This window comes from Dufourea novaeangliae, unplaced genomic scaffold, assembly GCF_001272555.1.
Source record: "Dufourea novaeangliae isolate 0120121106 unplaced genomic scaffold, ASM127255v1 scaffold8, whole genome shotgun sequence".
Lineage (NCBI taxonomy): Eukaryota > Metazoa > Arthropoda > Insecta > Hymenoptera > Halictidae > Dufourea > Dufourea novaeangliae.
Genome location: NW_015373923.1, coordinates 8,621,642 through 8,648,017, shown reverse-complemented (window position 1 = coordinate 8,648,017; position 26,376 = coordinate 8,621,642). Strand labels below are relative to the sequence as shown.

Sequence of the window (26,376 nt, the reverse complement as noted above, 5' to 3'; positions counted from 1 at the left end):
ACAAAGAGGCTGAGTTATTTAAATACAAAATTTTTGTGTAAAATTAATATCTCAGTATTATTTAATACCAGATCAATATCCTCTATTAACTATACGGTTATATTTTCGACGATTTATTGCATAAAAAGGGGAATAAAGCCTGTCTGGTTACGTACGGAATTTTTCACTGTGTCAGTCAACGTGTTAAAAACAAAATAAAGCGTGTCTGGCTACATGCAGCCTTTTTCACTGTGGCAGTCGATGTGTTAATAATTTCGCCCTCTCCCCCTGAATGATAAGCTGGCTACGTCCATGCTTCAACGGTAGCTCTACAAAAAAACTGATGATACTATTCGTCTCTGAAGACGGATGGAGCATGCGTTTACATTTGATCGATGTTGTAATATACGTTCATTCCTAATCAATGTTCGATCACATATCCAAGCTTCTTCACCATCGATCCCCCGCGATTTGTATTTGCCGCGCGGCCGAATGAAATGCAATTTGTCCACCGATGGATTAGCATTCGAGGAACCTCTGTCGTCGTGGCGAACCTCTCGGTAAACAGCCGTGGCGTAATTTAGAGTCGAGAGACTGAATCTCTCTTTCTCTTCCCGTCCCGTGAGAAAAGGCTTCTTACGCATCGCGCGCGTGAGCCGGTTGCGTGAAAAGCGTGTGCCACGACTTGTAACACGGTTCGCCCGCGGCGTCACGCTCTGATTCCCCTGTAGATCGTGGGGGAGAGGCGCCTTCTTGGCCGGGAAAAACCAAGACGATCCACGAACGGACCAACGGCATTCGATCCTCCATTGGTATTAAAGGGTTACATATTTTTGTGCTTTTAAATAAGAGGAAACTTAAAAAATTTCTTTGTGCATGCAGAAGTATTGTTTATTAAAAATTATTATTATATGTTATTTCCTTAGTAATTTCTGAAAAATTGAACTATTTATCTATCAACAGAAGAAAATGACTGCCATTTAAAAGCGTTTTACTCGAAATGCAGTTTTCCAAATCGGTACTAGATATATTTAAAAGACTATCACTTTGGATCAAATTTTGTGGTAATATTCTTGAGACTAAAATCTAGTACTTGACGAAGCGAATTTTTGATTCGTGCATTTTTTCTTTATTTAGTGACAAAAGAAGTTGAAAATTTATGTTGGGAACTACAAGTTTAAGTTCAAACACCTGCGATCTTGTAAAATATTGATATTTTCAAAATCGGCTTCGACAAGTACTAGTTCCTTCTGTCTACTTCAATATAAAATTAAACGAACTAGTTTCAGATAAAAGCCTACAGAGATATACCTGGTACCGTAGATAGTGTTTGGATGAAATGGGTTATAATTAAATGGTAGCCATTTTCTTCTGTTGATAGATATACAGCTGAATTTTTCAGAAATTACTAAGGAAATAACATATAATAAGATGTATATGTTGAATTTTAATAAACAATAATTCTGTATATAGAAAAAAATTTTGTAATTTTCCCTCTTATTTAATTGCTCAAAGGTATGTAATCCCTTAATATTCCTTTCTATTCTCTTTCTTTCGTATAGTTACATGGTCGATTATTGGGCGGGCCCCCATGGACGATAAGACCAGAACCCCCCCGCGGGGTGTGTCCCGAGATCGAGAAACGCCGAGGAAAGATAAAAGCCCCAGGTTAGGAATGCAGACACCGAACCGGATGGCAGAAGAAAGGATTGAAACGTGTACAGACACCGGTCGAGAGACTCGTTCCAGCGGACAAAGAGACCTGGAACAAGCTTGTGAGTGCGTGCACCGGCTGGAGATAGGTGAGAGTTGTCTCTATCGTATCCGTTTGGGATATTTTACGTTATTATTTCCTATTTTTGTGTTAATTTCTATACACGTTAATATTGGATATTGTGGGTTGATGTTTCATATGCCTACTAAAGATGGTTGATCTAATTGTTAAGTGAACATTAATTTGTTGTAAATCCTTTTATGACATGGTGTAAAAATGTACGATTTATGCAACCGGTGTCGTAAATCGTAACTCATTTAGAGTTGGTGAATTTAATAATAGATATGATGAATAAAATATATTAAGGAGAAAAGGAATCATTTACTGTATATGTTTCCACATGTTAAGAAGAAATCAATAAATATCTAACATATAATAATTAAGAAATAACATATTTATATTGATAGTTATTTATATTGCTACTTGAATTATATTTTCATTAACTAATAAATTGCCGTGTAATGAAAATGTTTTTTTTTTCTTCATTTCTGTTATTATTTATTTATAAATAGCGATTTAACCATCATAATATGTGTAATATACACATAACCTGAATGTAAAATATTCGACGAGAAACCAACTTTTATAAGAATACCCACAGGAAGCATATAGAATTCCTTGACTGGTGAGACACAAGGAAATCTCACATTTTAACCCTCAAACAATGGATATTCTAGCTACCCAGCTCACGGGTAATGCAAGGGTTAATTTCGGGACACAACAGTAATCGCGGGTAAATTTCTACACGCTGCTCAAAACAATTAGAGGATAACTATCGTCTGTGGTCCTATTGCCCCGCCTAATCCAAGGAAACAAAATGTTCATAAGCCTGATAAACTGACTATCACTTGCATACAATATCGACTGGTTTCGATTCCCTAACCAAACTTTTCTGGAATTATACGTGGTATCGACTGACGCGCAGTGGCTGCGATTAGACCCTGGCAAACATTTGAAATAAAAATAAAAAGTAACTATTTAAAATAACTTTATCTTAAATACTGTTATTTGAAAATAAAAATATTATCGATTCATTTGAAATAATAGCAATTCCATTATGTTATGTTCATTAATATCCATTTTAAAATAAATAGATATAAAAAATTATAATTATATGACAAAAAATCTTTTTTACTATCTTTCAACCTTTTTTATCTTCTGAAAATTGTGTTAAAATTACGATTGCTAGAATTAATAGATTTAAAAATCAGGGAATAACAATGATATAGCGAATCAATCAAAAGTGGCTGTCTGGAGTCCAGACTCTTATTATAGTGCCTCTACAAAACCCTAACAGCAAGGCCGTAGTCACTCAAGATTCTTCCTACAGCTAACTATACGCCGTTAACTAATTCCTACAACTAACAAAGTTCCCCACGAGGCGAATACACAAGCGCTTTTCCCCGCCGTGTAACACCAGGGCGTGCACACGCCCGCAGACTATTTATCACAGCTCGCTAATTTCCAGTCGGCCCGTTCAGACTTCCGCGAGTGATTTGAAAGTAAAAATACGGATGATCGCTGGGAATTAATGCAAGTTTCATTCCCGTCGGCGAGGCTCTGTTTAACGGCCGGTAGAATATGTAAAACAGTCGCGCATTATTCATCCGTTGAGGTTAATCGTCCTCCCAGAGCGAGGCGTATACAGGGTGAACCACGAATCGTGATCAGTAGAGATTACATTGTTATTAGCAGTCCGATCGAAAATGTTTTTATCAGGTATAGCATAGTTTCAAGAGAGCTTTACCGTGATTATAGCAAATTTTTTGTCAATTCTTTTTTTCATGATTTTTTAAGGTCATCTTCATTTTTTTGCAAATACACCTACAATTTTTTTACGCCTATCTGTTAGAAGATTTCAAGACGAATTCGGTAAGTATCATAACATAACATGTGTTACATTTGTTTTTAAATTGAATTTTTCAAAGAGAATTGAAGGTGACCTTAAAAAATCATGAAAAAAAGAATTCACAAAAAATTTGCTATAATCACAGTAAAGCTCTCTTGAAACCATGCTATAACTTGATAAAAGGATTTTCGATCGGACTGCTAAGAACAGAGTAATCTCTACTGATCACGTTTCGTGGTTCACCCTGTATACTCGCGACGTCGCGGTCCTCGCGCGGGGCGGAACAGTTCCGAGCAGTGGTGTGGGTAAGCAAACCGTACAGACCAGTGTTCAAACATTCGCGGGAAGAGTTCGAAACAGGTTCAGGACGAGTCCAATCATGGTTCAAATTAAAAGTAGTTTCCAAACAGTCTGATGACATCATATAGCAAACAATAGCAAACTCCAAACAGTCTGATGAAATCATATAGCAAACAATAGCAAACTCCAAACATTCTGATGATGTATAGCAAACTCGAAACATTCTTATGATGTATAGCAAACTCGAAACATTCTTATGATGTATAGCAAACTCGAAACATTCTGATGACGTATTGCGAAAGTAAAAATATCGATACGCTAATTAGTGACAGAAAATGAAACTACTGAGAGTAGGTCGAGACCGTGTTTTTATATTTGTTGCGCTATTTAATGCTTTTAAATTAATCTGTAGTATAACAGTCAGAATTGTATAAACAATTATGAAAATGTACACCATGGAATTTTCTCATAGAAAAAATAAAAGTAAAATATATTGTGTACGGTTATAACAGTCGTGCATGTAAAAATGATATGTACGGTTTTACCATTTTCCCTGGCAAAAAGTAATCTTGGTGAAATTAAAGAATAAATTAAATCAAGAAGAACTTATGGACCGCTTTAGTGCATGGGTGAAAGTTTTAAAAATGGGCAAGAATGTATCGTCGTTTATGAGAGTATGCTCATTACACTTTAAAAAAGACGATTTTATCCCAACAAGTAGGTATTATTGTAATCATAAATAGAGTTGGACGTAAAATTTATGATTTTTAGGGGACACGCCTCGACATGTCCCGTTTCCATAGTAAATTATTTACGTCTATAGCTCATTAGATAAAGTATAGATACTTATAGCTGTTTCCTGTGGTAAACGGTGCATTCGAAAAGTGGTACCCTGCCAAAATGTGCATTCCTCAGAAAAATGGCGATATCATCTTTCTGTAGTTAGCGGTTCAAATATTTTCTTGACTGTATCTGGAGACATTAAATCCATCCATTCCGTAACCACCATTATCTTTACTCCATGAATTCGGCATCATCCAAGCATACACGTCCTTCGGCGAATTCACCTAAATAATGACCTATCCTATCCCCCACTACATACTTAAAAAATCTTTAAAACTTCTCCACACTTTTCACGGTAAGAAGATTCCGTTTGAAAAATTTACTCTCTGTCGACTGTTTTATTAGCTAAGAATCAAATAAATTACATGTTCTCGAAACATACAGGGTGAGTCAATAAGAATATCTACTATCTAAAATAGCTCATTACCTATTAGTTGTACCAAAAAACCTTTTAATGAATTAGATAGCATTTTAAGGGAATCATCGGATGAACACAATTTGATTTCATTATATCCTATTTTATTTTAGATTCCAAGGTGACCTTGAGTTTTCCAAGGTCAATGCATCTTTTTTTTAATACCATCATGCTATAGGTCGCTGAAATCGTCCGTCCATCGACAACAACGTGGTATTAAAAAACAGATGCGTTGACCTTGAAAAAACTCATGGTCACCATATCTCGAAAAAATCAAACTGTATCCATCCGATAGGTTCCTTAAAATGCTACACAATTCATTAAAATGATTTCTAATTCCATCAATACATAACGAATTATTTTAAATAGTAGTTTTTATTGACTCACCCTATATGTCCGTATCGTTAACTCTATGTGCAACCCATCCATTACAGGAAGCGACCTTCAGTTCGAACGCCACGCCGTGATCTCCTCTGTCAGATGTTTCGGACCAAACACGTTCCAAGCAGTCCGTTCACGAACCCAACTCTAGTCCCGAGTGAGTTTTCGTTTCCTCGAAGGAAAAACCACGACTACATAGTCACCGCTGTTGTGTCGCAACGATCCTCGGAACCATTGAGAGACATCTGAACACTGACCACGAGTACGTCGAATGTTTGACTTGGCAGCCGTTTCCTTTCGTCCCACGGTACATTTCAAATAATCAGGCTCTCGTATATTTAGCGTGCTCGAAGCGAACAGTCTATAGCTTTGGACCGGCCGGCGAAAGTGTCCACTTGCGTTTGCGAACGGAGCAGGAAGTGAAACTGGGCAGTCTCCTTGTTTCGAAGAAAGAAAACATCCTGCCATCGTTTAATATTTATTTTCGACTCATACATTCCGTATTTTCATCATTTTCGGTTACTATGGCCCATCCCACGAGACGAGACAGTAGAAATAATCAAAACATTCGCGTGTTAAGCTCAGCTATTGGCTGACAATTGTCTTTCTGTTTCTGTTCCACCTAAATGGTCAGCACCTCCAATTGTTTACAGTCACTACTTTGTCTCGTTAGATGGACTATACTTGGAATGGGAAATGAAACGTGGTAAGTGATCTTTTGTTTCTAAGATGGACTCGGTGGAGAACAACTCTGTGGAACCATTTTGAGATGTGTGCATCGATTCGATTATTTTATAAGACCCACATATATCTTGAAGAAACTCCTCTCAGAAACACATCTACCGAGGAGTTAGGAGTCTATTTGGACCCTAGGTACCGCCACCAAATCGATCCGAAAAAACGTAATTTGACAATTAATATTTATTTACTTATTTACTTATAAACGGGTCGGTCCCCTTTTTTCTATAATTTGTTTACATAAGTGAGATGTCGCAGGGTACATAATTAGTTTACAAGTTGCCCGAATGATGAAAAAGATGATATAGATTCGCCAAAGAAATTTATGATGTTAGAGAATTTATTAACTAAAATTGATAGTCTGGCGAGGACATCGGTATGATCAAATCGAAAGGTGCATACTAAAAGTGTGAATGTAGTAGGAGGGTGTCCAACCTTTCTCATAGGAGTATTGATGTTACCCTCAAGTATACTTGTTCGTTGAGTATTTTATGAAAATAGATTAGACCAAGGACAATCTTTCTATGTTCTAAGATCCTAATATTTAGTGAACGCATAATACCCGAGTAGTCATGATTAATGGCCTTCATTCACCGAGTTTATAAGCAACGTACCTAAGAAATTTTTGCTGAACTGTTTCTAGTTATTTTTTATGGCTATCATAGCGTAGGGACCAGAAGGTTGATGCGAATTCCAGGTGAGGAAGTCCAAAACTGAAGTATAGCATTCTAAGGGTGCTGAATGTGTTTGAATTCAGAAGAAAATCTAATTTAATCGTTTGGTCTCTATGATCAGAGAAGGATAAAGTAGAATATTTTTGTGCTTGATAAAAATGGCAAGGGGTGTTGAAGAGCATCGAATTATTTATGTGTCCCTGATCATTTATGGCAAAGAATGGCGACAACTATTCATCGGTGTACCAACAACGTTTGTTACTTTCGTTTGTTGGTTGGACACTTCTATTCAAGCTGCATCGGGTGTCCATCGGATCGTTTAAGAAACGGAAGGCGACGTTTCCGGCCGAAGCTACCGTTGAATATTAAACAAACTGGTACCGAGTCGTTCCACCGGCCGGTACGACGATGTTTCGTCTGGCAAAGGATCGTCTGTCGACTAAGCTTGTCCGTGACAGGGGCCGACTGAAAGAGTGCCAAAAGACCCGGGAATGCAGACACGGTTTCGTCCGCGATACAATTGCAATGGACATCGAGAAATCAAGGCACAGTAGAACACGTCTAGTTCACTCGAATCAGATTTCCCAGACTATCTAATCACATGATTTTCAAACTGATATTGGGTCACCATGAAAACCTTGACTAATATTCACGAACATTATATGTACTTAATAATTTTTTTTTTTTTTACATGTGATGGTTGTATGTAATTTAACCCCTTGCCTTATAACGTCGAGTCAGACTCGTGGTGAGGGTATCAAAATGGGTTCAACAAACAGAAATATTATTCGTTTTCTTTGAGTCAATGTCAAATACTAGTTTATTTTTAGAGTAAATGTACAATTGCGATGAATACACGAATTCCTTTTATTTCTGGGGAATTATTGATAATATAGTAATTCTGGAGACTGCATCAAGAAAATCATAGGGCAAGGGATTAATTGAACCCGTTCACTAAATCATTTTGGTATCTTGTGCAACAAATTCTTTTTCATAAAAACGAAAACTAATATTTTTAACCTATTTAAAACATTTTTTTTTGTAAACAATGTGTTAGCTCATGATAAATAACGAACTAATAATCACAGTAACACCTGTTTTTCTAATGTTCGGATGTCATTTAAAGAAGTTTCGTACTGCCGATCGTCAAGAAATGTTTCAAATATTGTTGCTAATTGATAAAGTAGGCATCCACTGTAGTGAACAGATGCAGTTAGCGGGATAACGTATGAGTCAATTCATATTCTAAAAATAATGAACATTATCAAGGAGAGTTCCCCAACTTTGGATCGCCCACTTTAATGAAACTTTTATGGTATATAGCAGACTTCTTCCTCCTTAAAAATCGCCCACATATAGGCTCAGATACTCAAAAGTTTTTCAGTTATTTGCTTTTGAAGTTATTCGCGTGACTCGAGTGAAAGTTATGTCCGACCAATCGTTCGAAGCTGCAGCACCAAGCAAACATTCATGATTTCCACCATGATGGCTAGGATTCAAATACGTCTTTTCCAAAGATTTCTGGATGTATTTCAACACTGGTAAGGTAGAAATCATGAACGATTTCCTCGACACTACATCTGCAAACAATCTATCGGACGTAACTTTCGCTCGAGTCACGTGGAAAGCTTCAAAAGCAAACTCAAAAACTTTTGAGTATCTGACCCTATATGAGAGGCGACTCGTGAAAAGAAAGAAGCCTGCTACATACCCTAAAGGTAAATCTAGATACGATTCCATTATTTAAAAGAAATATTCGAAAGAAGAATAAGTACATCGCCAGAATCAGAATCATTCTTACGTTCGAAAGAAATAAAACTCCGCTTCGTCCTTTTTTCTCGCTACACAGGTCTCACGACGGAATAGCGAGAGGCTTTTTGCTTTCATTCTAAAAGTGGTGAAAACTATCCTGTAGCCTAGGTGCACGTTATCTGCTTAACAAGCGCGACGCAAAACATTTCCGGCTAGAGCGAAGAGGTTAATTAACGTTGAAGCTTGCGTTCGACGTGGATGATCGTCGGTTAATTTATTCGTTTGCGAGGTATCTGTATTTCCACACAATAGGGAATCGCTTTAACCGTGGGCATTCACGTGCTCAGGGGACTACCTCTCCTCCATTCAAGGGTTATGAACGCTTTTCTCCGTAGCAATCGGCGAAGAAGGCTAAGCACGGCTGTCTTCGGTGCACAGAAACGTTTCTACGGTGGATAAGATCTCCAATTATGCGGGGAAATTAGCGGTGAGAAATAGAGATGTCGGAAACTGAATCGATCGGGACACGGTAATTAGCGAGTTTAACCCTTTGCGCTCTGTGGTAAACGATCCCGCGGATCTCATACATTTCACAATAAGCTTGGACGAATAATTTTCAATAGTGTGAACAAAATTTTTTTATCGCGTGAGAATAGTCTGCGTATTTAAATGAACCTCTATATTTCGTTCTGTATAACTCTGAATGCTAAACCATCGAATGCTGAAATCAAGAAATAAATTTATAGATATGGCTCTATTCGTTACTTTAAAAAATCCTTACACAGAGCACTGAGAACTGTTTAGTTTGTTGCATTAAAAATTCTCTTTTACGATTAATTCTTTATTATACACTATGTTGCTGTAACAGGTTCTATTCTTATTTCATTTTTATGTAGACATACTGGGTTTATCACCTGCATAGCAACTAAATAAATAACTCTGGCTTCATCAGGATAAGTTAAACTATTCCCAGATTGAATGTAGTAAAAGTAGATAAAAATTTCTTCTTGTAGGAATTTCATTAAAATCGGTATTATTCCATAGCACGTTATGTGCCAGATCTAGCGAACTATTAATAACGTTATCTACTGTTATATAATTTTATACGATCATAATTGCATTGTCTCGAATATCAAATTGCCCTCGATACCGATACGTGCGGTACTTTCGGAGAGCACGACTGCACACCGACTCGATAACAATCAGCCTCGATCGAAAGTATAATACAACATAATTGAAATCATCGACGATAATTGTAACTTAAGTTCCAGACGGAGAATGTCAGTAAGACGTGGGGGTCCATCGCTTTCAGAACTAAATCAGGATATAACACTTCATGGTGCACGAATGATTCTTGCCGTCAGTCCCGTATACCGGTCCGATTACGAACGGAACGGATCTATCCGAGCACCGGTCTCTATGCCTGGCCTGCCGTGACCATTAGAAAGTCGAGCTATTTGAGCCGCTGTGAGTTAACCAACTCGTCGAGGGATAGTATACGGTTAAGAGAGAATTTCGTAAGAAACCAGCGGGAAAGGGATTTCAGGCCTCGGACGAGCCGCCGTAAACGGTTCAACATGACGAACTTCGTGTCGGCTGCTTTTCAGCCATCGAAACACGGAATGCGTTTGTGCAAGTTTTCCAATTTTTCTTTTTTTTTTTTTTGCGGCGACTAAGCGACATGCTGTGCACGGACCATCGAATATAATGGGGCGGCATCGATGTCAAGGACAGCAGCGATGGGACTTGTGTAATTAACAGATCGTTTTGTTCGGCTCGGTAATTGGGCCGGCGGGCAGACTTTCCTTGTTCGCGTTTACCACCGCCGCTAAGAATGTATGGATATTGCCTCGAGTATCTCGAACATTTCATCCTCGAAGATATTGAACATTTGGACTTCATTGATTTTGAACATTTGAGCATCATTGCTCTCGAACATTTGAGTCTGAATTATACCGAATATTTGAACCTCGATTATGTCGAACACCAGAACCTTGATGATACCGAACATTTGAACCTCGGAGACACCGAACATTTGAGACTCGATGATACCGAACATTTGAGACCCGATATCGAACATTTGAACCTCGAAAATATCGAAGATTTGAACCTCGAGGATATCGAAGATATGAGCCTGGGAGATATAGAACATTTAAGCCTTGACGATATCGAACATTTGAGCCTAGAAAATATCGAACCTTTGAGCCTCAATGATATCGAACATTTGAGCCTTGAAAATATGTAATATTTGAACTCCAACGATCTTAAACCTTTCATCGTCGAAGATAATGAACACTTGAGCCTCGATGATTTCAAACATTTGAGCATCAATGGTCTCGAACATTTGAGTCTGGATTATACGAAACATTTGAACCTCAATGATATCGAACACCTGAACCTCAATGATACCAAACACGTGAACCTCGAAGATATCGAACATTTGATCCTCAACGATATCGAACATTCGAGTTTTGAAAATATGCATCATTTTAACCCCGATGAAATCAAACACTTGAACCTACATAACCTCAAATATTTAAACTCCGAAAATTTCAAGCGTTTCAATCCTGATAATATTGAACATTCCATCGAGGAGAGTACTTCGACCCGGAAAATCTCGATCTTTGAATCTTGCCCATTTTCACGCAACGATATAATATTTCCATACCTTGTAATGTTTCCTCGCTAAATGAAAGGAACAATATGATTTCACGTGTTCGGTATATCCGCGGAAGAGCCTCGACCACTGACTCGGAATAACGGTGTTCAGTTACCGGAATTACCGATCGTAATGAGGAAAAGAATCATCGGGGAATCCTGCCTTTAACAAACGCACACGATGACAAAAACAAATCCTGGGGATTTTACAACATTGGAGATCGATACCCGGTTTACCGTCGATTATTATATCGCTGCATCGTAATTTTCTACCAGGCGAATTATTCGAAACATCGGTTGAACGTCGCCAAACTGAAACTGGTCGTAATTCATTCGGTGCCAGAAACCTGTCACTCGTCGGAATTAGAATCACGATAAACGTAATGGAACGTCAACCGCGGACGAACCGGAAAGCGAGCGTCTATTTTCGATTATTATTAATCGCGTGAACATCGAGCGCCGCAAGCGTCTACACGTAAGACGATTTCGCGTGTACAGAACGCAATAGGGCCGTTTCGTTTATGCATTCAGGCTTTCGACAGACCGACCACATTGTCGCTTAATTGTCGAATCCCCTGGCCAAGGAGAGGACATTCTTTGCATCGCCGTTCCGACCTGCCAAGAATGCTCGATGGACGAACATGCTGCTGCGTACAATGGTAGGGTTTAACGATCGCGAAATGATGATAATAGCAGTACCGAAAAGGTCTTAGTTACGCTATACAGGGTGTCCCAAAATAGCTTCGACTCCCGGAAATGAGGGCTTCCTGGGACGATTTAAAACAACTTTTTCCTTAGCAAAAATGTTATTCGAGGCTTCGTTAACGAGATATTAACGAAAAACCCCGACCAATCAGAGCGCGAGTCTGCCGGCCGAGCTTCGGCGGTAGCTTTGGCTACGCGCTGCGATTGGTGACTATCGTTACCACGGAAGCTCGGCCGGTAGACTCATACTCTGATTGGTCGGAGTTTTTCGTTAATATCTCGGTAACAAAGCCTCGGATAACATTTTTGCTAAGGAAAAAGTTGTTTTAAATCATCCCAGGAGTGCGTCATTACCGGGAGTCGAAGCTATTTTGGGACACCTTGTATAAAAAATAAATATACGACAAAAAGTAACAGATACAGAAAAAGGAAATACAGAACTAAGGTGAAAACATAGGTACTTGACGTTTTAAGCCTGACATACATGGTTGATTAATACGGGAAATCGATTGATTTGGACAAAGGATTCGAACAAAGGAAGTCCAGTCTTTCAGACCATTGGCCTGAAAAAAAGAAAGATTTAAGATTGTACCGCGAATGTAGAATTGTATACACTGATCTACAGGCTCGAAAATCAAACAGAAATTCCTTCATCGTACTCAGGGTTTCGGTTGGTTCCAAATACAACAATCTTCCTTCAAATAAACTATCTTAAATTCTTTACTACTCTGAAAAATCTACAGTTTACTCACGATTTAAAGCGTTAGACCTTCAGGCAATTCTACTCGATTGCTATTCATTTAACGAAGGAATCCGAACTTCTCGCGAATCCTAGAATAATCGAAGGTCATACAATCCTCGTCAATACATATTTTATTCTCTTTGTACTTCTTTTTATCCTCTGATAGGAAGAAAGTGAAACAAGATTATATGCTACATTACACCACGAATGGCGTAAAATTAAATTTTTGTGCAAAAATTATTACATAACCGCCTTAATAATCCTTCGAACTCTTCAATTCCAAACTTCCACAAATGCTTCGATTCATCGATCCAAATCGTTCTCCCGCAGGGCAGCCTCAAAGCAGCAAAAAACGGCGATCAAGAAGAAAAATTCTCGGCGGAGGGGAGTAAAGAAAAATAGAAGATCATTAATCCAGTCGAGCATGACACACGCGATTCATCGTTTAGCATTCAGCTCCACGTGCAAAACGTCGATTGGTGGGGATGATCGCAACACGCGCGCGCGTTTTGTACTCAGACTCTAGCAACCGATTGTTTGTGCTGACTCGGCTCGTCGACGATTTTTATTATAATGCATCGTACATACGCTCCGCGGAGACGCAGGGGGCCATCGATCGCGTTTGTTACTCGAGGCGCGTGTTAGCGTTGACTACTTCAAGGCGACGCACACACGAAGAGTCCAGGGGAAAACGATCATAGGCCATTCTAAATCGAAATCGTTATTTTAGCATCGTGTGTTAAAGCTTAAGAAAAGTACACTGCGTGGCATAAGTACAAAACCACCTTAAAAGTTTCAATTCTTACGTATTGTGGTTAAAATAAAAACGAACTATGTATGCCATGTTTGAAATCGTATTGAGAAATAATGTTCCTCCAGAAAAGGATGGATTATATCCTCTAGAAAAAAGTGGTATGTTTTTATTTAAATCGTTATATTTCAGGGTGGTTTTATAGTCATGGCACACAGTGTATAATAAGTGAAACAATCGGCTTAGTCTAGAAAATAATTAAGGACCAAAGAATCCTGAGGGTTCGGGGAAGAATGATCGAAGTCCAACGAGTTATGGTGTTTTTCTGTTTCTTGTGTTTTATCACACTTTAATTGTTCATAATAAGAAAGTTTGAAAATTGTTGAAAATTGTTGACGATACTATCACCGACGATTAATATCAAAATATTCACTGCACTTTAAAAACATAATAAACTTTTGTTTGCAACACATTAATAGTTAAATTTCATTTAAAAAACAATTTAATTTTATCTTCGGAAGTTTTCTTTACAGCTTACTTAATCCTTTAATGCCCAAAAACCCTTTTAATCGTTATTTCAAAATTATGAGACTGACATACTTATATGTTGTATCTTGTTATATTAAAGTCCGAAATATCGACATTAACCAGATCTCATTAAAATTTTTTTTTATTAATTTTTGAAGGGCATACTTGAATTTCTCAACTGAAAACGTGGAGAGTTATTTTATATCAGTGAAACTACAGACCCTTACTGACAAAAGTTGGATATTAACGGACGATGGAATTTGACGCACTTTTACAATGAATGTTGTATCGGTGCAACGAAGTCCAATGCTTTAAGCGAGATCGCGCATCACTTTGTTTAATATACGATATGCTACGTAATGAATCAGTTTCTTTTCGCTCTTCTAAAAATTACACGTTTGCAACACTCGTGACACTTTTCTTGCGGCGTGTGTGTAATGTGATGAAAATTTTTTTTACATTATCTTTCATTTTCCGTAAATTCGATCCGAGGATTCGACTGCTACGCGTACACATTGGTGTTGTCCTTCCGGTCATTGGCCTGCGGATTTTGTGCATGTATAGAATACGCGATTGTATTAAAATCAATGGAACGTTGACTAGTTTCTCGGTATAGGAAGTTAGTTGAATGAATTTTGATGAGATTTTTATTCCACACCTGACGGAACTTTCGATCCTTTGAACGAGAGTTACTCTAAACTCCAAAACGTGCATTGCAGACGACATTACTCGGTCTATCGTGATAATCAAATTAATCTCCTGTACAACTGCAAATTTTTTATACAATATTTTGTATAATTAATACAACGTAAAATATTAACCAAATATTATTTCTACCTTGAACTTTCATTACCACGAAGCTTTACACGAAAACCTTTCACTCCCAATTGATGATCTGCATTTTATGCACGTGAGATAACCGTAGCAACAACGCAAGTGTGCTCCACTTATCTTTTTTTTTTTCTGCATCCGCAAGGTTGTTTTTAATGACACAATAACACGGCGAATTAGGGCGACATCGTGCCGATATTTCGCCTCGGCCAATACACACACATACGCGGATCCGCCGAATTACGCAACCGACAGACATATCAAATTGGTTCCACGCGCGACATCTGTTTCACCGGCATGCCCAGCTCTTTGTGCGGCTTTTGCATGCGTAAACAAACCTGCTGCACAAATGCAAGACACATTTATTTGCGTTTCACCTCTGGCGATCATCTTCTACATCGTTAAAATTTATTTCTACCGACGCGCGAACACGCACAGGCGCGACTCGAAATAATAGTCTAACATAGTCGCCTATCCGATTCTCATCGCTTTGTACGTTCGATTAAATATGAAATTTACAATTAAAAAAAAAAGAAATTATATCGTGTTGTTATAAAGTTTTTGGTACATCACAGTGAAAGAATTCTTTATACATATATGTTTAACACTACAGTGCCTGGCGAAAAAATTACGGCCACCCATAATTTTCCAAATTTTTCGCGGTGATCGTACAATTAAAAGATCAGAACATAATTTAAAAACACAAACTACACACAAATTGTTATCTGGAAATGTTCTGACAGTACTAAAATGTGTATACATATTACCCAAATTGGCAGTTTTATTTATGTCTAGTATCGAAGAGCCACTCCGAATACTTAATAACTCCTTGTAAACCCTATTACCGTAATGCAAGCTATTTTTCTAACGAGACACTCCATTTCCATACGTCGTTTGAATTTGTTCGTACGATAAACAATATTTATTTAACATTAATTAAACAATTACACTTAATACTGAGCATCTGTCTAACAGTGTGATTAAAATTCTGGCAAAAAGCGTTTAACGGCTATTGGACCGTTATTTCGATAGAATTCTAGCTGTAAAACGGCCGCCATTTTGTCGTCGGCCCGTTCCATCGTGGACCGAAACCGAAAGACTGGCACACGCTCGCGCGAGGACAGAAGGAATCTCTTCGATCGACACGATAAGGCGTAAAACGCGGAAGAAGGAAATCGAGTCTGACGGGAAGATCCGCGACGATCGATCGTGCGTAACGTCTACACACACGCGTGCGGAATTTTATGCCAATTCGACGTGGTATCTACCCTCTAAAAATATATTGTTGTGCCAGGCTTTGCTCCTGCTGCGTTCGGCACTGAAAAGAACCAGTCGACGCCCGTGAATTTTCGAAACGGTTCAAAATAAAGCGGGTAACGTGGCCGCTCGGAGCGGGGTCTCTTGCAACATTCTCGCGTCTGTGGTTCCAAGAAGAGTCTTGGTGCGCCAATTTCATGAAAATAATGACATCTGGTTGGGGTGAGTCAGGCATCGATCATTTCGTGTTAGGTGTTTCAACGGAAAAGTATTTCGGAGCTTAATCGAGAAAGGTATAACTCGTAGGATTGGGGAATCCGTTCCGCGAAGATGGATCGAAAGAAGATAGACGTATGTACAGGGAAGTCGAGCTGAGAGGAAGCCGAGTTGGGCAGAATTTTATTCGAATGATACACAGTGAAAAGCAGTGGTATCTAAGGGTGTTGCTCTGAGCTTTAAACAGTTAATGAGATTAAATAATTGCTCGACAAATGTCGATTCATTCATAAAGAAGTATTATTTTATTATAAAAATTGAAGTTTCCACGCTTAAACAATTAAAAATGACGAAATACTTTTTTTTATCTTCTATTCGTTATTCGAAATTTTTTATCTAGGTAATGAATTTGCTCATCTCTGAGAGGAAGTTCGAGCTTTCGAAACAGCACGTAAAAAATGGTTAATTTGTTTGGACGATTATATATTGATTATTGTATTTTTTTTGTAAATGTCCCAATTACTGACATTTTATTTATTTCACTTAATGAGAATGTAACGTGTACAGAATTGTGTACAAAAAATAGTATTATTAAATTGGGATACTGATTTACGTGAAAGCACAGAAATACATGTATGTACTTGTATCTATCTGATACTTAAAAATTCATGTTAAAAAATGAAAGTGCCATTTGAGCGTCAGAAACGCGACTACGTGGGTAGGAAGTGATGGCGAAATTATACTAGAGAAAGAGCCGAATTTTATTATTCAATCGGTATCTATTGTTCACAATTAATTGTTAAAGTATATAAGAATTACTTTAATATTTGAGGTGACAGTTATAGGGACACTGGGATTGCTCACAGATTTTAATTAAATATTAATTAATTCTTCATATTCAATGTGTAAAACTTTTTTTTCAACGAAAGAGATGTTAAATAATATTATGTTCCAAACTGAGGCGATGTTTAGGTCATTTATCATAAACATCACGTTAAATGATTAGATGAAATTACGTTACTACGTATCTTAAGGTGGCAGTAATTGCGACATCTACCCTATACTGACTTTCAGACAACCTAGTTCGCTATAAATGCATAAAATTCTTGCGAGACTGTACAGAGAAATTTCTCCTCTGAACACTTTGCAGACTTCCCGAGCATGTGGAGACTCGCCTTAATCCTGTCTGTTTGAATCGAATTGACCCAAATAGGTGAATAATCCCTAGTCGACTCTTAGCATTTTTGTTGCTGTTTTCTTAGACAGAGCTATATGGTTATTCTTTCAACTTCCATGAATCTCATAACTGAATTAGTTTTCTCAATGTAAAAAAGGAAAATGTCAAAGATTGTTTCAGTAGCAGTCTCTGTAAATTGGGATCACCGATAATGTTATAGTAACTTCAATTAATAATTCTCGATTTATTAAATCGTCAACAACGAAGAATCGCTTGACTCCAAAAAATTTGTAACACTATTTAAAAGGCTTGATTTGCTCTAGTATATAATTTAAAACAGTTACTTGTGCATAGATGAATATCATATTCCTAACGACAATAAAGTAAAATCTTTCTTTTACCATAATTCATGTGTCTGTAATTTTAATATGTGATTATATGAGGGTCCGTACGACGTACGGAGCATGTCAGTAAGGGGTTAAATAAAATACATCTTAATTTCGTATTGTAATCGCACGTTCGAGCCGAGTTACTGCATGTCACTCCACAGAAATTTGTATTTTGCAGAGACATTCGTAGTCTACTGGCAATACGTTAGATGAGCAATAAGTCGGGACTGACGCAAGGTAAAATCGTGAGATTCCACGCAACGAACGGAGTAAAAGTTAGAGACAGGAAAAGAGCAAATAGCGATATAAAATGGCTATTTTAAGACAGCCGACCGGTTCTCACGTGCCCCGAGAGATTTCGATGAATTCCTCCAGTCACATTCTTCAATCGATCGCGAACGGAACTGAAAACTCCGATCGCGGCTCGAATTTTCAATTTCCATCATAGAAGATCGACGTTTACGAGCCGAGAGAATTCCCTTTGCGGCAAGGTTGTCCTTCGTTTTTCAATACCTGGCCATAGAAGAAACGATTATAAAAAAGAGTATTAAGTTCGTCGAGAGCAAACCGCCAATTACCATTCGCACCTGCAATGTTCTACTCTGGGATGATAAAATATTCGATTTAACCCTTTAACATCCAGACACTTGAATGGTTATTTCAAAATTATAATATATATATATTGTATCTTGTTATTTGGATGTCGAAAATATCGATATTAAATCAATACACAAACATCTCTTCCGTGGAAAAAAGGTTACTTCTCGCGAATAGTTAACTCAAAAACGGTCCCAATACATCATCTGTATTTTCACGACAAAACCTCTGGAAATATGAATTTCCAGATTTTACGTATACCAGAGGTTGGGTAAAATGTAATCTAATTACAAAATCTAAATTGCAAATACAATATAATTGCAATGTAATTACGGGTCAATTACAATAATAATTACATTGTAATTGTCTTGCAATTAAATTACAATTACATTGTAATTGTGATTTGGATTTTGTAATTAGATTACATTGTGCCCAACTCTGACGTATACATCACACTGGGCGTTAAAGAATTAAGCGTGACAGTTGCTTGAATAACGCCATGTTACTTTTTTCCCTCTAATAATCACAAGAAACAGCAATTCCGGAAATTCTATTCCTAATCGAACCACATGAAACAATTTTAAAGAAAATGCCATATATTTACACTACGTCGGTAGCAAAAGTGAAGAAGAAGAAAAATTTATTTCACTGTCATCAGAATAGATCATTCGTAAGATTCGTTTCAACCCCCAAAAGTATTTCGTCATAGGAATTTCGAGACCCTCGCTCGAATTTATGAAAGTGGATCGTGATATCGAGGATTATAATTTTTTGTGGCGGACGGTGAAAGACGACGGAAGGATCTCGGAAATTCGACGAAAAAACCTGTCGAATATTAATGGCCAGCAATCGAACGGATCGCGACGAAGAGCGGATCAGAGGAAAGAATGGAGGGTGGGCAAGGATTACGAAGGCGAGGTGAGCTCCCAATTTTTTCAGAAGGGCACTACGAAAGATTTGCGGACGTGCGTTCCGGGATCGACCCAATTTTCTCGGTAAATTTTCCTTCGTCAGCGGAAAAAAGCGTAGCCTGGTCACCGAGGCGGAGATATCCTTTTTTTTTTTGCTGTCGGGGAACAATACGTTCCTCCAAGACAAAAAGAGCTGCAATTCTTTTGGTCGCCTAACCAACGTTCACCTTGATCGTTGCAGAGGGACCGGATCACTTCGAGACTGAATTTTTGGAAACTCGTAACCTAATATTTCCTGTCATATTAAGGAGTCTTGCTACTGTAAAGCCCTGAAGAATTCTCATTTTTTTGAGAATTTTTGTTCAGAAAACAATTCCCAGAAAAATGACAATTTTTCAAGCTCTCAAGTAGCAAAACTCCATAACACTCCAAAAGCTGATAAAACATCGGACAGTGATCTTGTGTTTTATTGACGCAAGATTTGGTTTCTTGGTAACACTTCACTTATTGGTGAGCATTCGAAGTTAGCTGAGATTTTGTTAATTGATTAGTCAGTCCCACCGACACAAATTACAGTCGAGAATTGACGAAGTGAATTATGTGCAACAGAATGGAATATTTTCTTTTGTCAATTTTAATTCGAAGGAAAATTAGGAAGTTGTTTGTCACTAGTTACTGATATCAAAATGCCTATTCTAGAACTTAAAACGAGCGAAATATTCGAATCAATCGGATTCAGTTTCCAATTTTTACAAAGAACCTTGTTCGACAGGTCAAAACGAAAAGTGAGTTACAGGCCAGAAACAATTAGGTTTTGATAAAATATCATCTTTATAGTATTCGATAATTGAAACTGAAATTCCAATATAATCGGTCGACATTAAAGTGCTAAAGAATTGCTATCTAAGATATTTATACACTAAAACGGATTTTTATGAAAAATTCACTCTTTCATAGACGAATAAATAAAAACCGGAATTAGGCAAGAACTTCCTACTTCTTTGAACAGTTGTGTCAAGTGAAAAGAAAGATAAAAGTTAAATAATTCTTGTTTTACGATGTATCGATCAATTGTATTTTGCTACGAATGCATAAAGTCAGTATCTGTATTTACAATGCAGACAAATAAATAATTTTGAAATGAGCTAACCCGATTTTGTTATGAAATTCTATGACAGTACACTGTTTTTGTTGCCGAAGCAAGCAAGAAGCCCGTAACGGCAAAGTAAAAAAAAGAAACTAATGTTTTTAGTTCGTCAACAAAACAGCCGAGTAATCGCACCGCGAAGGTTACTCTTGTTATGGTGATAAGACTGATCGAAACGTCGGTATCAGGTGATGTCGATAACCATGGAACACGATGTCAATATTGACAGTTGTTCTAGGAAGGAATAATCGACGATCATAGTTTAACTGTTGGATAAATAGACAAACGTACGTTCTGTACACTAATATTCTGTGCTTACGCAGTGAAAGCATAAGCAACGTAACAGATTTCCGAATCTTCCGGCAGCTAGCGGCTGAAAGATTGCTTTCTCGGGACGAATATATACGTCGATACTGAATAAACGAATGCCTTACAAAGACGGATATTTTCGAATGAAAGTTTCAATTCCGGAAATGTTACATATACGGTCATCTGCAAATGAACAGTTTAATCACTCAAGACGTATATATACGTCAGCTTTAATTAGTGATTATTTACCTTTCGCGAACAAATACATTCGATTCGGGTCGTTCTTCGTCTCGGGACGAAATGGTGAACGGAAGTCGACACGCTCGCGAGCCAGCAGCTTCCGCGAGCAGAAACACGCTCGGAGAAATCACGGGGTTCGATCTAACGATCTCACGAACACTTTCCTTCTGTTCGAAGGAGTCAGGGACGCAACGGAAGATCGATAACATGTCGTAGATCAGGGAGGAAGCCGCCACTTCCGGTAAACCGCGAGGCGCTTCTCCAACCGAGAGAGATTCGTCGATAACAGGAAGAAAGTGCTTTTACTTTTCCGAGTGAAAATATTCGGAATGTTCACCCGGCGAACACGATACAAATAGAGCTTCGGTTATCTAACGTGACATCACCATTTACACGCGAGGACACATAAAGACGTACGTACCTGTCGTTTCGTTTTATTTTTGTTCTTCTTTTTCTTTTATCGTAAGGTATCATTTTCACCTGACTACGTAACGTAAACAGTCCGACAGAATTTCGTCCGAAGGATCGTTATACTTACACCAGGCGCAGGCATGTTATCGTTTGACCATGAATTATGGATCTCTGTATAATGTAGAAACGTGAGGAAGATAACGAAGACGGATTCAGTAATGGAATTTTGTAATAAATTGTAAATAAGATTCTATAGAGTATTTTCTTTTCAGAATGCACGGTAAATCGACGCTGTACAAAGCACAAATTGTCAAATTTCTTGGATTTTCAAAATTAGTGAAATTATAGGGGTACTTTTTCTTGGAATGTATAGTGACTTTTAATTTAATTAGGTTAAAATTATTTTCTTGTCCCACGAAAAAAAAACTACAGGTACACTCCCGTTCATAAATATTAGGACACTTATCGAATATACAGTAAATCTTATAAGGTATTACGAAATTGCTGAGAGTCTCAAATAAATATTGTTTAGGGGATATTAAAGCTTGATAGGCAAGGCTTATGCTACTATAAAATGATAAAAATAGCTTAAAATTTATCATTTTCACGAAACATCACATTTTCTTTATACAGACTGTGTTTCCTAATACTTAGGAGCGGCAGTGTACATATTGATCGAAAAACTAAATACAGATGAAATAGGTATTGACGTTAACGAAATTGTCTCGGTAATATCGCGTTGCTTAATAATAATAAATTCACACGTCAACATCGAGCGTTATGGAAAATTCGTTATCGGCCTGAATGTGTTAAAAGCGCTTGGATTGAATATATTATGCGTTAATAAATAAAAATATTGCTAGGACAACGCGATAATTGATAATTAAATGGAATTCAAGCTCGTGTGTTGCGGACACAAGTTTCTAGAAAATTTATCCGCGCGTGATTCTCTACGCAATTTAATGTTTTTCCTCGAATAAATCGAACGGAAATCTTTCGGTTCCGGCTTCTCTCGAAATTAACATCTAAAAACACGTGGACACTCGCGAACATCCATCGACTGACTTATCTGCGCGCGTTAACTGCGACTGTTTGGAAACTGTCACAATTACTCTAGATTATGACTTCAACCTCGTCGAGTCATCTAAATATTTGCACCGTGCACTTGCCTCTCGCGCGCGAGTAATTTTTTTGTCTTCCTTAAATCAAACACCCCCTCCCCTCCGTAACCGTAATCGTTTGTCGACGGCGCGTGACATAACAGAACAGGGCAACAACAAAGGCGACGCTCCTTTTCGTGTTGATAAAGTGTAGGAACGCGACTCCGATTTCGCGCGCTGAAGGAGGGACTGGCTCACGGTTGGTAGCATTGCCTGAGGAATCCGTTGATTCCGTTAGTCTTAGTAAAAAAAAAAAGAGTTATGGCCAGGTGAAAATATTTGTATATACGAGTTATATATCGTATAATACGAGAATGAACCTTGCTTCAACAGTGTCAACGTTCAATCGAGATACGATCTTCCAGTGGCAGTATTTCTACTAGGGTTACCAACTTCAATAAACAATCCTAATTGAAGGTAAGAAAGGAGCCACTGACGCGCCACATCGCGGCTAGGTTTCGAATTATTCACTTGACAAGTTCGCCCCGTACCGTAAACAAAACCACTGTCTCTCGAGTCGAGAAGAATAACCACGAGAATCCGTCCATTTCGAAATCCATAGATACCAAACGAACTTTCTGCCAATTCTGTTTCACGAGTATACACACCACGCTGTCCTAAACGGGATCCCGTTAGGTAAAAACAAAGCAATCATGCAACGTGACCTGGAACGTATCGAACGTGAAATTCAAGTTTCAATAACGGATCGACGGAATTCTGTTAACTGGTCGAATATCACCTGAGGACACTCTATACCCGGAGTATACGCTTATTCGCGAGTATCGAGACACTGGTCAAACGTAAAAGAAATTCGAAGAACCGTTACAAGACTGTGACACACTATAACAAAGGTACATTGATATAATTTGGTCTACAGTCGTGTCGTATGGGATGATTATTTTTTCATGAAGAAATAAGTCAAAAGAAGATTGGAATACAATTTTTACGCGTTGAGCTACACGTTTCTGAGAACCATTTGGGGAATCTGTCGAGCACACACGACATTGAATAATAAAAAAAACTCGGCGAATGTATCTGTTCATTACCTATCGTGTCTACTTACAATGAGAACGAGTACGTACGTGTTCGATAAACTTTCAAATTCATGTGACTGTGTCATTCGACCTCTAATGTAGCCAATAGCAATGCTTACGACGTTCGGATAATTTTTCCAAGGGGACACGGTTTACAGCCGAAAATTGACAATAATAAGATAACAACTGTAGGTCGTGAAAGCCTAAATATCTCTAATTTCAAATTCGTTTTTCTGAAAAAGAAAACTGAACGAAAAGAATTTATATTTTATCACGAAGAATCACCCGTCGCCAGGTTGTAGTGAGAGCCTGTCCCCACCATGTATAGCGGTTGAAAACGATACATATAGTGTGGTTGTAAGGTAGACGCTTGACAAACTGGTCCTATTCACGCCACAAGACGCAAGACTGTGTATATTATTCCGTTCGAGTTTCTCGAAAAGATAACGTTTGCTATCTAGGAGCAATCTTTTTGCTCGTACAACTGCAAATTTCAATTAGGCGTTTGCAATGTCGTAATTTCTTTCTGCGTTTCAATAACTGTCATAGTGAGATAACTCTTTTACTCTACTCCTTCCGCCATTAACGAAACCATCGTCATGGCACATTACTTGGATTTACTACGCGAATAATTACTACAAACGTTCAGTTTCTCCAATCAAATACTCTCTCTCTTTTCCCATCTCTCATCGGTTAGCATGTCTTTTTTATGGAAAGTAGGTACGTAAACGAAAGATAAATACCTGCTAACGGAGTCAGGAACGAATATATTCCACCATGACGGTCTCTTCTGTCTGGCCTGTGTGTACAGTCCGTCCGTGCTGCCAACTTGCGTTGGCACACCGGCGATACCTTTCCTTCGTTTACGATCGAGTTTCGGCGGTTTCGCGAGCGGATGCCACGATTTCCGTCGTCCTTTCTTCGCCTCGAGATCCTGCATACGCTCGTTCTCGAGCACATCCTGATTCTCTTCTAGCAAATCCTGCGACACGTAGAAAACGGAGCCCCGTCTACCGCCGTCGCTGCTACGTCTTTTTTCCTTCTGTACCAGTTTGGCGTTTTCCTTCTCCTCGACGACGCTGCCGCGTCGTGCTCGCTGGAAGAGACTGTCCCTACGCGCCTTTAGGTCTTCCAGCACGCTGTGCCTCCTCCCCTTGTTGTCGCGTAAAATTGCGTTTGAGTCCCTACGGCCGATCAGTTTCGCGAACGACGACTCCTCCTCCATCATCGAGGGTATCGAGTTCGTGGACGCGTACTTCGTCGCCGCGTGACCATTATTATGAGCTTCGTTGCTGATGTACATTTTGGTTTCCATGCTACACGCAACAGGCGGATTTCACACCGATGAAAAGAAGCACCACCTAACCTAACACTGTACGCAAGAACCTTGTGCGCGCGCGCGCGTTGTCACACACCGGGATCACTGAACAAAAGAAAAGACCATAAACCCTGGTCGTGATGAACCGACTCGATATCACTGGCACTGGCGCGCGATCCACCCGAGGTCTGCGATCATTTTTTTCTCCCGATCGCTCGTCCGAAGGGAAACACGGAAGGTACGAGTTGCGTACCGTTAAGGCGCGATCGGCATTATTCCATTGCCGGTGAAAGCAGCAGCCACGGCGCGGCGTGCCGAGTGACCGCCTTTTCACTCCTCGTGAAACGTGCTCGCTCGCTCGGTATCGTTTCACGGAACACCGAAGGAAAGGGGGGGGGGGAAGAGAACCTCTCTGTGTGTACACCGTATGTATCGACCGGACTCTTGTCCCGCGGAGAGTACGTACCGAGGGAACGGAACGAAGCAGCAGAGATCCACGGTGCAGATCGTTGACCCGAGGGGAATCGCGCGAAACCGGCCAACCGAGCCTCCTCGGCGCCTTTTTTGCCCGACCGTTTGTTTCTTTATTTTCCGCGCTAGGTCGCGGGGCCCTTCCTGGAAACTCGTTCTCAGCCGGTTTAAAACAGTCAACCGACTCGACCTTTGTTACGTCCACGAAAAAACACCGTGAATAGGTCCTGGCCCAATTACCGAACACACTGTCAATTCCTTCACTTGTATCGAACCTACCTACTACCTCGACTCTCCTATGGTGATCGCAGGTGAACAACTCACGTCGACGATGCCTAACGTCGCACAGTCACAGTTAACGAAAATCGAGCCGAGCCCATACAGGCCGGCCAAGCGTAGCACACTTCCGTTCTCATCACAACGAACACAGATTATCCGTCGCGGACTCGCCCAAAAGGTTCCGTTTGAAACAACGACGACGACGAATCCCGCGACACCGGACACGATGCTCCACCGCTTTCGTGGGGGGGACGACTGAGGCGATCCAACGCGTTTCCCGTTGCAAGAACCAGGGGGGGACCCCAAAACACGCTCTGGCCACTTTCTCTCACTCCTCTGGCGCGTTCCCCTCTTTTTTCTTCTGTGTGTCTCTCGTTCCTTTCTTCCGTTCTTCTCTCACACTCCGTGGCGAACGGGCGGGCACGACTGTTATGTTTCGGACGTGTGCGTGCTGTTTCGTGTTTTACTGCGGGCGCGATACGCGGCGGCGGACACGCAGGCCTCGGTTGCGATAAATCGAGATCGCGGCACACTTGAATC

The 26,376-nt window shown here is 39.2% G+C and overlaps 1 protein-coding gene across 5 annotated transcripts in view; it reads right to left on the bottom strand.

Annotated features, from left to right (window-relative positions):
- LOC107194957 (oxidation resistance protein 1) overlaps nt 1–25,257 on the bottom strand; it is a 137,400-nt gene extending 112,143 nt beyond the window's left edge. For all 5 annotated transcript variants that reach the window (XM_015584671.1, XM_015584672.1, XM_015584674.1 and 2 more), the window contains exon 1: nt 24,512–25,257. In XM_015584671.1, the coding sequence (XP_015440157.1) occupies nt 24,512–25,083 (572 nt within the window). In that variant the 5' untranslated portion in view covers nt 25,084–25,257. The remainder of the gene's footprint in view (nt 1–24,511) is intronic.
- Between the last annotated feature and the right edge of the window lie 1,119 nt (nt 25,258–26,376).